We start from the raw sequence: 12,421 nt of genomic DNA on the forward strand, positions 1-12,421 counted from the left end.
GAAAAGTGGTCCAAAGGGATTGCGCGTATGCAGAGGATGTGGATGAAAAGGCGATGGGAAAGCTTGGGCGCGTCTCTGTCTAACTGTTGGTTGCCCAGATGTAGCGGTAGGTGCGGCGTTGGGGGCGGCGGCGGTGGTGGAGGTGCGTAAGACGTGGTTCAGTCGGAGATGCAACAGGCTTCGGCGTGGGCTCAGGACCGACTAGGCTAGACGTGGACAGCTTCGGGCGTGGAAGTTCTCTGGGTTACGTTGGCTTAGTACGAATGTGCAGGGGTTGGTCAACTGGAAGTGTGGACTGTGGATTCCAAGCTGCCGCCTTGTATGATCAGTGTTTAGTGACCGAGTGTCTTCTAGGCTGCTGTCGTCGCCGCCTCGTGGCTGTTGCTCCGCTTAGAAACGTCGCCCTGTGACGAGCGGAAGTCTCCGCGCTAAACCTAAAATAAAATAAAAACACCACTGGCCAGTCTTCTGGACAGCGGGCAAGGCGGGCAAGGCGGGCACTGCGGGCAGAGAGCACCAGGTCGGCGTAGACGGGCAGTGACGACTTCCCCGTAGATGACGAAGTTGGGTAGAAGTAAAGTGGATCGCTGGTGGCGTAGCCGCGTAGGTAAGGTATGTGCTTGCCAGGTGCCTACCCAGCTCGGCCATAAAGTGAGGCACTTGAGAACTTGGGCTGAAGCGAGATGCCCGTAGAGGTACGTATCTTTTGGGTTCCAGCATGAACCTCCCGGATATCGCGACATGACCTTAGCTAATTACTCAGTCCAGCACGGTTCTCTCTGCAAACCTCAAATAATGTATTTTGTTTTAGACTAGCGATTCTGGTTATAGGAGAACAAGCGATCCAACGTCCTCAACATGGACATTCATCGGCCAATTTGTGGCTCTGCATAAACATGAGTTGTCAAGTCCCGTCCAGGTCATGAATCAGTTGGTGCAAGTCGCCGCCTCAGCTCCAGTTCCGGTTCACGCCGTGCCTTTCCTATAGTACCTTATTACCTTTCCATGTGAACACGCAGCAGACAACCCGTAGACGAGAACGCACATTGCCCACCTGCTCTGACGTCCGACCACGCCCTCTGACATATCTGGTAATCTGCCGGAAGCGTCAGGAAGCTGTCCAGCCCCAGCCATCTTACTACCTTACCACCTTACCACAGCGCCTTACAGTGAGCAGTGGAGGAGTATTACCTGACGCCCTGGTCCCCCACCCAAAAAGAAGTACGGACCCTGTCGGATAAGATACCGACTCGGTCCCCCAAAACACAGCCGCCGCAACGGTACCGTTTCCTCTCCACAATGTCTTGCCATTGTTGAAACTGTTAGCGCCAGCGAACGAGGCTGTCCCTCCACTACAGACCATCTGTCTTTCACAGGACCGCCGCTGTGCTGTACACGCTGTATCCGCAGCAATCCATCCACGTCTCGTTTGTCAAAGAACGGCCATTCTTTTCATTTGCCATTCTTCTCGACGCCCTTTTTCGATCTTTGCCTCATTTCAAAGAAACATGTCCATCTCGGCTCACCCTGCAGCACCGACATAACGAGCCTGCTGCCCCTCTCGACAGCCTACAAGAGTAGTCGGTCCCTTGTCTGCCACTCATGACGAACCCGCCGCCGACTGTCGTTGTGTCCGCCTCTCGTCCTACATACCTCGACGACTCCGATTCCTACGTCTCCCCGACATCACCAGCTGCAGCTTCCTCCCCCCGTCTCCGAGTCGCCAAGCTTGCAACGACATGATCCAAGCTCTATACCAAACCACGACACACCCTTTCTTCTTCACATGAGTTCCACGGCTTCCTCGGCCACCAGAACCGTCCTCGGCGGCGGCGGCGGCGGCGGCGGCGCTGGTCCGGCCTTATCCAGCGGCTCCGGACTGCACTCCTTCGCCATGGGCAGAGATGGAGCTCCTGCCGGCCGTGGTGGCAGACCTCCCCTGCCACACATAGACGACCTCACTTCTACCTCTCCTAATATCGATATGAACCTCCCTTTGCGCAAGATCCTCGAGATGGGCGACAACGCCATGCGACAAGCCGAGACCTTTCGCGACTTCGGTCGACCCGATATGGCCTTTAAGGAGTATATCAAAGCCTCCTTGATCGCTGTCAAATACGTGCCCTTGCACACCGAGTCCGTCTCCGTCAAGGGCGGTCGCGGCGACTTGAATCGCATTTACACCGCTCTGATGAAGAAGATCGACTCCCAGCATGGAAACTTCGAAAAGATCAAGGCCGACATCATCGCCGATAACCATAGGACCGGTGTCAGACCCACGACATCGAGGCCATCCTCCATCAGCAACGGAGAAGTCATCCGACCACAGACGCCCCGAAGCCCGCCGGTAACGAGTCCCACCCGAGCCGAGGCTGGTACGCAAGTGAATGGGTCGCCGGCAACCAAGCCAAAGCCGGCTGTACAACCAAAGCCTGTGTCATTGCATGGCAACGCCATACGTCCTGGCGCTGGCGGCGCTGGTCTCCCCAAGAGCAAGGCTGCTGAGGATTTGGCGGCCCGCTTCGCCAACCTGCGAGGCCCTGTTGCATTACCAGGCCAGGATCCGCGCATACGAACGCACCCTATTGTGCCTCCCAGACCGGCTGGGCCGAGAGCTATGCCGGAGCCGCCTGAGAAACCCAGAGTGGCCGTGGTGACCAGTCTGCCGGATCTGCCCAAGATGCCAGATGCCATCTACAGCCCAGCTAGAGGGACTGTGTCCAATGAAGCAGCTTCACTACCATCCAGTACACCCCGGGGCCTGTTCAGCAGGACCGGCTCGTCCGCTGCTATCAACACTGTTCTTGCCAACAATAGCAACAACAAGTCTTCCGAATACTTCGTTCCGTCTCACTCCGGCCCCAATGCCTCTTCCACTACTTCCAGAGCCCCCAGCATTACGATACCCGAAGGCGACTCGATTACGGCTGAAGATCTAATGAACTACATCAAAAGGGGTTCCGCAAGCTTGCAGGTCTTGATCATTGACGTCCGGAGTCGGGAAGACTTTGACGAGGGCCATATCTTATCACAGGCCGTCATCTGCATCGAACCCAGCATTCTACTGCGTGAGAATATTTCATCGGAGCAAATAGCCGAGAGCATGGTTCTCTCGCCCCCTCAAGAGTACCACCACTTCGAAAGGAGAGACGCCTTTGACCTAGTGATTTTCCACGACCAAGACTCGGACTCTATTCCCCGGTATATTTCACCTGACATGGACGCCGCTGCGTTGCTGTCTCTGCAGCGCGCCTTGACATACTTCAACTACGGGAAAGAGCTGAAGAACCCCCCGAAGCTGCTTCAGGGTGGCTTGGATGCTTGGACTGATCTCATGGGTAGGGGCGCCCTCGCCACCTCGCAGACTGCAGGCGCCGTACGAGCGCCTATGGCTCGTCCTTCTTTAAAGCCAACCATCTCAATCTCTAAGCCGACCAGAAAGTACAAGGTCACGCCGTTAAGGCCCGAAGAAGTCAAGCTTTGGGAGGAAACACTGCAGAATGCCGAACTCGAGACGGCGCGATCTCCTGGCTTCATGCACGTTCGTAGTACGGAGGAGTTCTTGCGCAGGTTCCCTGCGGTATCGACCGAACAAGAATCCATGCAGTCACCAGTCGGTGCGGAACAGTCGACTTACGGCTATTCTCAAAATCACGTCGATCTCTATTCCGACCTGCCATCACCACCTACTAGGCCCGCCCCGGCAGTTCCGCGTCCAAGCTATAGCGGTCTATCACAGACCCAAGACGACCACGAGGGACCTGGCGCTGTCGCCTTCTCTGCCCAAGCCCGAAACCCGAAGCAAGGTCCTTTGGCCCGCCCTGATTCTCCTTCGGTCACGAATGTCAGCAAGGATGGTTTGCGTATCACAGGTCTTAACAACCCAGGTGTATGGTGTTACGCGAACAGCTCTATACAAGCCCTTCGAATGTCACCCGGATTCGGAAAGGACTTGGCCACGTTTGAATGGCAAAACATGTACAAGGTGCCAAAGAAGGCCGACGAGAAGAACGACCACCCCCAGTTGATGTCTCGGATCCTGTCCAATTTGTTCCATTGGTTGGATTCTGGCAAGTTTGACGTCATGAAAGCGCAGACACTTATGGCGAGTATTCTTTTTTCTTGCCATTTGCACACAGTTGCTAACCAATCCCAGGACTACTCTCGATCAGTCTGTGAAAAGAGCCGTCATAAGGACAGGGGTGACGAGTTTGGTGGCGGCCGACAACAGGATGCACATGAGTTCATTTCATGGCTCATGGCTTATCTTCACGATGAAACGAACGTACGACGCGACCGCAGTAGCCCTGAGACACCGGCGCCCTCAATGGGTGGCAAGTCAATGCTCCAGGGCGCCTACGAATGGTGGACGCAGTACCAAAAGAAGAACGCATCTATTGTCGATAAATACTGGCGCGGCATAGAACTCTCGACTGTTGTATGTGCACAGTGTAAGAACCGCACATACACCTGGGACACCTTTGATTTCCTCTCGATACCTGTCAACCGGGACACCCGTACCCTCGAGGACTGCCTCAAAGCCCACCTCGAGCCTGAAAACATATCCGACTACCAATGCGACAGTTGCAACACGAAGGGGCTCGGCAGGAAACAGGCTAGACTGGCGCGAATGCCAGAGCTTTTCTGTCTATGCCTAAAGCGCTTCACGGTCGATAACCACGGAGCGGTAAAGAAGGATTTGAGCAGGGTCACATGGGACTTCAACAGCTTCAACGCCGACCAGTTCTTCATCCCAGCAGAAGAGCGGGCCGCGGGGCCTGCGCCAGATGACAAGTTTGAGCTTCCATTCGACTACGAGTGTTACGCAGTCATTATCCATTCGGGACCAAACATCAACTCCGGCCACTACTACACCTATGCCCGAGACACACACAACCCTGATCCCACCGCCTGGTACAAAATCAATGATTCCCAGGTGACAAGTATCAGGATCGACGGGACGGGGCGTTCCACTGATTACAGTGAAAGAGTGTTCAAAAGCGGCGGCGAGGTACCGTACATGATCTTCTTCCGCCGAAAGGGTAGTCGGTTAGCGAGGTGATGAGACGTAATAGAACGGGTTACACATTGTAAAAGGGGCTCGGGGGCAGATATACATCGCAGGCACTGACATGCTGGACTATCGAAAAGGAAGTTTTCAAGTTCATATAGAGCGGAATGATGTGGTGGGGGCGGGGTTTCGCGAAGCATGGAACGGATGCGCGTGTTTTTCTTGCGGTTTGTGTTTTCGAGCGCTTCTAAGCGTGGCGTCTGGGTGATTTCTGGGCCCCGATATGCGTTGGGGTCTTTTTTCTTTATCGTTTTGGTTGTTTTTTCTGCGGAGTGAATTCGTTATGAGGCCATGACAAGCATAGTACGATCGAGTGAAGAGTTGAATTCAATGGATTGCCCGGGCACTTTGCTTATCGTCCCTATGTGAGATTGTGACCGTGTCGATCCCACGCGAGTCGTCGATGCCGTCGGTGTCCTCAAATTCAAGGCGTAATTAGGGACGAAGTCATGTAGGGTTGGCAACACCGAGGTATTCTCATTGTTTCGATGCACTAAGGGCAGGGTAGGCACTCATAAGAGGAGTTATATTTGAGCACTTTTGAAGTAATGGCAGAGTGTATGACTGTCCATCGGGTTTCTCAATGCGCCACTCCAGAAGGGGCCATGTCTATTCCTCTCTGAATGGGTTTGATTGAGGGTATATGGCAGCTGCTGGAAACCGGCCCTGATGAACAACTTCGTCTTCGTCTGCCGGATCTTACAACAGGTTTCTCAATAAAGACGCGTGAAAGACGTCCTTGGCTTCCCATCCTACCCCGTCTTCGACCTGGTGCAGTAGTGGGCTTACCCTAACGAGTCCCCATCTCCCTTGTCGATGGTTGCATTCTGTATAACGATGTAGTGAGTGATGGTGCTAGTGGTGCTTACACGAACAGTTGCCTTCCCTTTGTAGTTTCGTCGAGCTCGTTGAAGCACTGCCTAACTGTGCTGGTCGCCATCGCGGTGTTTTGCGTTTGGCACTAAACAAGTATCTCGGAGAGCAGGACGCGAAGAGGGGTTTTCTGTGAAGGGTGGCGAGAAGCTCCGGATGGAGAGGTTGAAGCGGATACTGTCATCAGCTGTGGGCAGTCGGTTTGAGGTGGTTCTTGCCCTTCATGTTGTTATCACCACCATCGTTTTGCGTGCTGGAAGTTTTTGTAGTACAAGGCTGGAGACGGAGTCTTTCTTGACATTCTTCTACCAGAGAAAAGCGGCTAAGCTGGTTCTGTCCCAAGACATCACAGTCTCTTGTGACAGCTGGGCCTATGCTAGTCAATATATCAAGCTAACGACCAGGGAGTGGATTGCTGGCATTCTAAAACATCTCTGCCTTCCTGATGAAATGCATTGTGCATATGCCAATCCAACAACTCATGCAGCTTGTCCACTGAATAATTGGCTCATAATTCAAGCTGTTTGCAGGGCCAGTGCTGAGCAATAAGACTACTTGGTAAAACGAAAGTATTGCTAGGTTCTCTAGCATCTGTATATACAGCATGCACAGGTTTTCTGCCCGGTGGGTCAAGGAGGTAACAGTTGTGGTTACTATCAATAGCCTAAATCTCCTCTCTCTCTCTCTCTCTCTCTCTCTATATATATATATATATACACATATATATATGTAAGAGTTTACCTATTCGGTCGTGCATCATTTCGGATACAAACTTGGCTAGACTTGCTTGTCAGTAAATATGTCGGTGGCCTTCCTCTCTGTGGTTAAGCAAACTGTACTGGAACGCGGGACTCGTACTGGATACTTTTCAGGTTAGACTAACCACAATTGTTAACGATCACTTACATAGATCAATACACAGTCCAAATAAGTAATGTTCTACTGGTAGTCCCAATCTCGAGCTATACTAAGTAGTGGTAGTCTTTGAGGAGTAACACTAGCCGGGGACTATCTGAGACACCTGGCAGTAAGTGACTTGCGCATAAGTCGATTAGTACAATAGATTCCTTGAAGAGAGTTTTGGAAGTGATTTTTGGGGCTAATGGTGCTCCCCCATAACCTTCAGATGATTTGAACTTTGGCCAGGCGGTTCATTGGACGCTTCTTGGACGTTTCTTGGCCTTTTAATTACTCCTGAGAAGCGAAATTTATCCCTAACTCAAGAAGGACCTGCCAATGTTTGCCAACACTTGCCAGCGTTTGCCAATGCTTGCCAATGCTTGCCAAGCGGTCGGCGGCGCAGTCGTGACGGGCGAGCATAATTAACCTGAATCTGGAAGGAGAAGGAATGGGGTTGCAAGGAAAGAAAGGCTAGCAGAATAGGCTTGCCCAGTAGGGATGAGCGGGACAGCAAGGGGTGACCCCTGCATCCTCTCCATGCCTCTTCCCCTGCCTGCCTGCCAAAGTCCTTTCTCACTCATTGTGAATTCTATGAGGCCAAGACGGTCCGCCTCACCAGTTGGTCCCATTTGGACGTCCTGCCTCAAAACTGTCCATTCATTTCACCACTTGTAATCCAACAGCATTCGTACCCGAATTTGGTGTTGTCATGGACCGTTATCTTTTAATTAGACTGCACTCAGCCATCCTTGGCACCGTATTCACAAAACCCACCACTTCTGCCCTTTTTTGCTTCTTTTCTGTTCCCCTCCTTTTCTTCTTCTTTCTTTGTAATCTCCGTCTACGCAAAAGGAGCGACATCAACCAAACACTTCCCACTGGGGTTCCGACGTCAAGAGCAACACACATCTCAGGCGTCATTCTCCCCAGCACTGGCAACTGACTTGACGGCTTTTGCGACCTGAACAACCAAACCCATCCCGAGCCTCGCGAACACAAACTTCACGATGGGCAAACTGTCTACCGCCGCCTTGGCGGCTCTGCTGCTTGCTAGTAATGCAAGCGCCCTCGACCCCATTGTCATGAAGGTATGCCACCAGCTCCGACTAGCTTCCAACAATGTTCCTGCCTTGCCGTCCTTCTCGTATTCTCTAACATTCCCTAGGGCTCGAAATTCTTTTACGAGAATGGCACCCAGTTCTTCATGAAAGGCATCGCCTACCAGCAGGACACCGCCGCCGCTGGTGGTGAATCCGTCACCGGCGAGTATAAAGACCCCTTGGCCGACGAGACAGCCTGCAGGCGCGATGTTCCTATTCTGGCCAAGGCCGGTACCAACACTATCCGCACCTACGCCATCGACCCCAAGAACGACCATAGCGCCTGCATGAAGCTCCTTAGCGATGCCGGTATCTATGTTGTCTCTGATCTGGGTGAGCCCAAGATGTCTGTCAACCGTGACGACCCTCAGTGGAACACTGACCTGTACGACCGCTACACCTCTGTGATCGACGCGCTCGCAAAATACGATAATACTATCGGTTTTTTCGCGGGCAACGAGGTCTCTAACAACAAGTCCAACACTGAAGCTTCTGCGTTTGTCAAGGCCGCCGTCCGTGACTCCAAGAAGCATATCAAGGACAAGGGATACCGCTGGCTGGGTGTCGGCTATGCTGCCAACGATGACGAGGACATTCGCGTCAACTCTGCCCATTATTTCAACTGCGGTAACCAAGATACCGCTATCGACTTCTGGGGCTATAACATCTACTCGTGGTGCGGCGAGAACGACCTTGTAGGCGCCGGCTACGATAAGCAAATCGACTTTTTCAAGAACTACTCTGTTCCTATCTTCTTTGCTGAGTACGGCTGCAACAAACCCAGCGGAGGCGACGGCCGCATCTTTGAGGAAACGACTGCTCTATATGAGAAGGAGATGACTGAGGTCTTCTCTGGCGGCATCGTGTACATGTTCCACCAGGAGGCCAACGACTACGGTATGCCTAACACTGCACAATTGTGTTCCTGGGCCCTGCGTTAACGTATATCTAGGTCTTGTGGAAATAAAAAACGGCCAGGCTAAGACGATGAAGAACTACGACCAGCTTGCGTCCCGCGTCCTGGCTGCCACGCCCTCTGCCGTACAGATGGACTCTTACGAACCGACCAATAGCCCCGCCGAGTGTCCAGGCACCACCTCCAACTGGGAGGTTCACGGTGACACCCTCCCTCCTGTTCCTGACAAGTCTCTCTGCGAATGCATGGTCAAGAGTCGTTCTTGTACTCCCAAGTCCGACCTAAAGGCCTCCGCTATTGGCGAAATTTTCGGCTTCATTTGCAGCAACTCACCAGCCTCCTGCGATGGAATCAAAACAAACACCACCACAGGCGTCTATGGCGCCTTCTCCATGTGCTCTGATGAGCAGAAGCTTGCCTTCGTTATGGACGCTTACTACAAGGCTCAGGATTCTTCCAGCAGTGCTTGTGATCACGACGGTCAAGCCGAAGTAGTCAGCCCCTCCAGCGACGACACCTGCAAGGCCGCCCTCGACTCTGCCAGCGACACCACCCCCTCGTCTTCCACCGCCAACCCCAGCTCCAGCTCTTCCGGCAACGCTGCCGCTGGCAGCCCCTCCCAGCCCATGTTCAACTTCGGAGGTTTCGCCATTGGTGCCTACGTGGTTGCCAGCGGTTGCGTTGGTGCAGCCATCCTAGCCTTGTAAATGGCGTCTGTAATGGGATTAAAATTGAAGAAAATAAGATGGCCGAAACGCAGGTGCTACATCTGATACTCGCGTGTAGGGTTCCCAGGTAGGAACCACGCGGCGTTCCGCGGATACAGTCTCGGCTCGACAGTGTGTAATCAGCATCAAACTCGCTTTCCTTTGTTCTACTGTAGATGTATACACCTAATATTTATCTTCTTCTAGTGCTGCTGTAAGAGCTGCTTCGTGAGTGAGGTCATGTAGCTAGTTCCAGAGCCAAAGCATCACATTGTAGCACTAACCATGTAAATGAGATGTTCCATTGACAACGTTGTCGATGGAGATGCTGGACTTTTGGCTTCCGCAGTTTGTGAGGGAATTTTGTTCGTGTCAGTTGCATGGGTAGGGTGCAGCTCTAAAAAAGGTAAACGCCCGCAAACCTGGGGCTGAGCCGTAGGGCCGCCATGTGGGACACAGCTCCTTCGGGTAACGAAAAATCGCCGATTTCCTTCGAGGACGTCTCAAAAGACAAGACAACATCGGCGCCAACGCAAGCCTCAAAAAGATGACAGGATTCCCACCAAATATCCCAGAGCTTAGGAAGTAGGTCTTCTATTCTTTCTGATGGCTGTTGGCAATATATTGTTGTTAGGAGTCGATAGAGGTCTGTTACAAACACTGCGGATTTTGTGTGTTAGTCACCCAAGGGAACCGGGTAGGGGGTGGATGGGAGACAGGGGGAAGGTCATCCCCGGGCGGGTACACCAACAAACTTATAACGGAAAAACAGTAGACTACTATGTATGTGCCCGACGACAGGTCAGTGCTTCACACGCACCAATGATCTGGTCCGCACACGGCATGGCCCCCTCCTCGTCTCGCCCAACATGGTCAGGGCATGCTGCTTGCTCCACCCGAGCAAGGGGGTGTTGCCAACCTTGCTCCAACGTCCAACAGCGCGCTCACCCCGTATCGCCAAGGAAATCAATAAGAAGCTACGTGTCCCAAAGAGATATTTTAGGCTTAACGTGTAAAGCCCGCAGCATAAACCGTGCCACAAGTACCTGCAGATTGAAATCGGGCTTTGTATGAGACTCGCGTAGGATAGGGCGGGGTGGTTCTCGGATCAAGCAGCGGGCTCACCGGATGAGGTGGGATAGCCCGAGTTCAAACTACTCAAACCACGGAGCGGGTTGAGAATCTCGCGACGGCCCAGGTGCGGAAGGCAGCAACTCAGAGTCGCGTTTGAACGCGCCATACCTCTGCAGGTACAGCCGGCTGATCCCTTAGACGCTATGATACCCTGGCACTTGCAGCTGAGTTGTGCTAATCATATACTGAAGCAAACCACCTCGGACGAGGCCGCAACCACCTTTGGCTCTCTATAGACGAGTTCTCCACACGAAAGATAGTCAGCGGGGTTGCTTTGCTGAAATGGGTTGGCATGCATGCCCAGGCCGCCATGACCACCACGTCCAGACCATTGACAGCCCCTTTTACTGTAGTCCGCATATACGGCGACTGAGATGGCCAAGGAGAACTCTTGCTTCCCCCAAGCTGACATGAGTGTAGTTCTACCAAGATCGTTGAAACTCGCACCAAATGGTCGAGAAATGAGAATGCAGGATTCTGTTTTTACACCTGATCTTGGTGAGATGAGGAGGGCTGCCAAGGTTCGTATAATTAAGTCGCCGACAGGTGTCAGAAGCGCCCAGACTAGCCGCCGAGGCATTCGATGTCGATTATTTCCTATTGGCTGTCTTGGCCAATTTCTTGATACACTGGTTCGCACCTTTGGAAATTACACACATTCCTGGGCACCATGCGACTGCGCCTCACTGGCACTCCAATGGATGTCTTCTCTTCAGCGATATTTTATGTTTCTCGGTGGCTAACAATCTCCAATCGTGTACAATAAGTAACGAACAAAAAGCTTCTTTCTTAGCAAACGCAGGTGCATACTATGTATGCTGCTGGATGTTGGGACTAGCATCGACCAGCCGTCGCGGGGAATGGAGTAGAGTCGCCAGCTGGCCACATACAAGCAAACCTATGGGAATCAACATCTATCAATATGCCAGTATCGTTGTATTCAATAGTTTGGCCAGAGATCCATTCGGCATGATGCCTTGACACCGGCTGGATTTTGCTCCGGTCACCGACACCTCTCAGTGGCTTTTCCAGACCAGAACTCGAGGCTAGTACACGCTAAAATGATTTGCATTCAGAAAGCAGGGTGTTCACGACCATGCAACCCTATGACTTTAGCACTTAGTGCTAGAGCCAGGTTGTTTCCGCATACAAGTAACGAAAACGCCTCCCGCACGAGCTGTTTCCCGCTTGTGTGTATTACCCGTCGTGATCTGCCCTCCTACAACTAACCTAATTAAGGTCTTCGTCCCTGGCCTGTTTGACGCATGTCATAGGGGACCCCACACTAGGCCACTGTAGTATTCTCCCACACTCCTCAACTCTTTGAACAAGGCGACCAACTAGAAGACTCCTACCATCTCTGTAACGGCAGTAGTTATGAATCAAAGTACCAGACCTACAGTTTCGGCATGTCCAACTATGTAGCAGTAGCAATTTTAAGGGCATCCAGGTTCTTCAAGAACTCCTACGCGATAATTCAAACCTCACCAGCAATAACGTTGCTCTGTATCACATAGCAAAACATCATTGTCAGTATGCGTCTTGATGGCAGCTGTGCAATGCGGGTTTGTAATTCGATTCCCTCCCCTGCAACCCGCACGAGCGAAAAATCGGCTTCTGAACAGCATGTTCCGCGAATTCCATATGCAAGATCTTCTACTTTAACAGAGAACGTTTGATTCTGCGTGACCCATTTTAGCATAGAATTCAAATGTTCTCA

At 52.3% G+C, this 12,421-nt stretch overlaps 2 protein-coding genes across 2 annotated transcripts; both read left to right on the forward strand.

The window, feature by feature from the left end:
- Nucleotides 1-1,786: 1,786 nt before the first annotated feature.
- ColSpa_06637 (ubiquitin carboxyl-terminal hydrolase isozyme L3) lies at nucleotides 1,787-5,062 on the forward strand (the record flags this gene model as incomplete). Its single annotated transcript, XM_049272849.1, has 1 exon — nucleotides 1,787-5,062. The coding sequence occupies one exon, from the start codon at nucleotides 1,787-1,789 to the stop codon at nucleotides 5,060-5,062; it is 3,276 nt and encodes a 1,091-aa protein (XP_049128806.1).
- A 2,789-nt stretch (nucleotides 5,063-7,851) lies between these two features.
- On the forward strand, nucleotides 7,852-9,567 carry ColSpa_06638 (1,3-beta-glucanosyltransferase ARB_07487; the record flags this gene model as incomplete). Its single annotated transcript, XM_049272850.1, has 3 exons — nucleotides 7,852-7,932; nucleotides 8,010-8,841; nucleotides 8,897-9,567. The coding sequence occupies 3 exons, from the start codon at nucleotides 7,852-7,854 to the stop codon at nucleotides 9,565-9,567; spliced, it is 1,584 nt and encodes a 527-aa protein (XP_049128807.1).
- Between the last annotated feature and the right edge of the window lie 2,854 nt (nucleotides 9,568-12,421).

Source organism: Colletotrichum spaethianum (genome assembly GCF_022836535.1).
Source record: "Colletotrichum spaethianum MAFF 239500 DNA, contig16, whole genome shotgun sequence".
Classification (NCBI taxonomy): Eukaryota; Fungi; Ascomycota; class Sordariomycetes; order Glomerellales; family Glomerellaceae; genus Colletotrichum; species Colletotrichum spaethianum.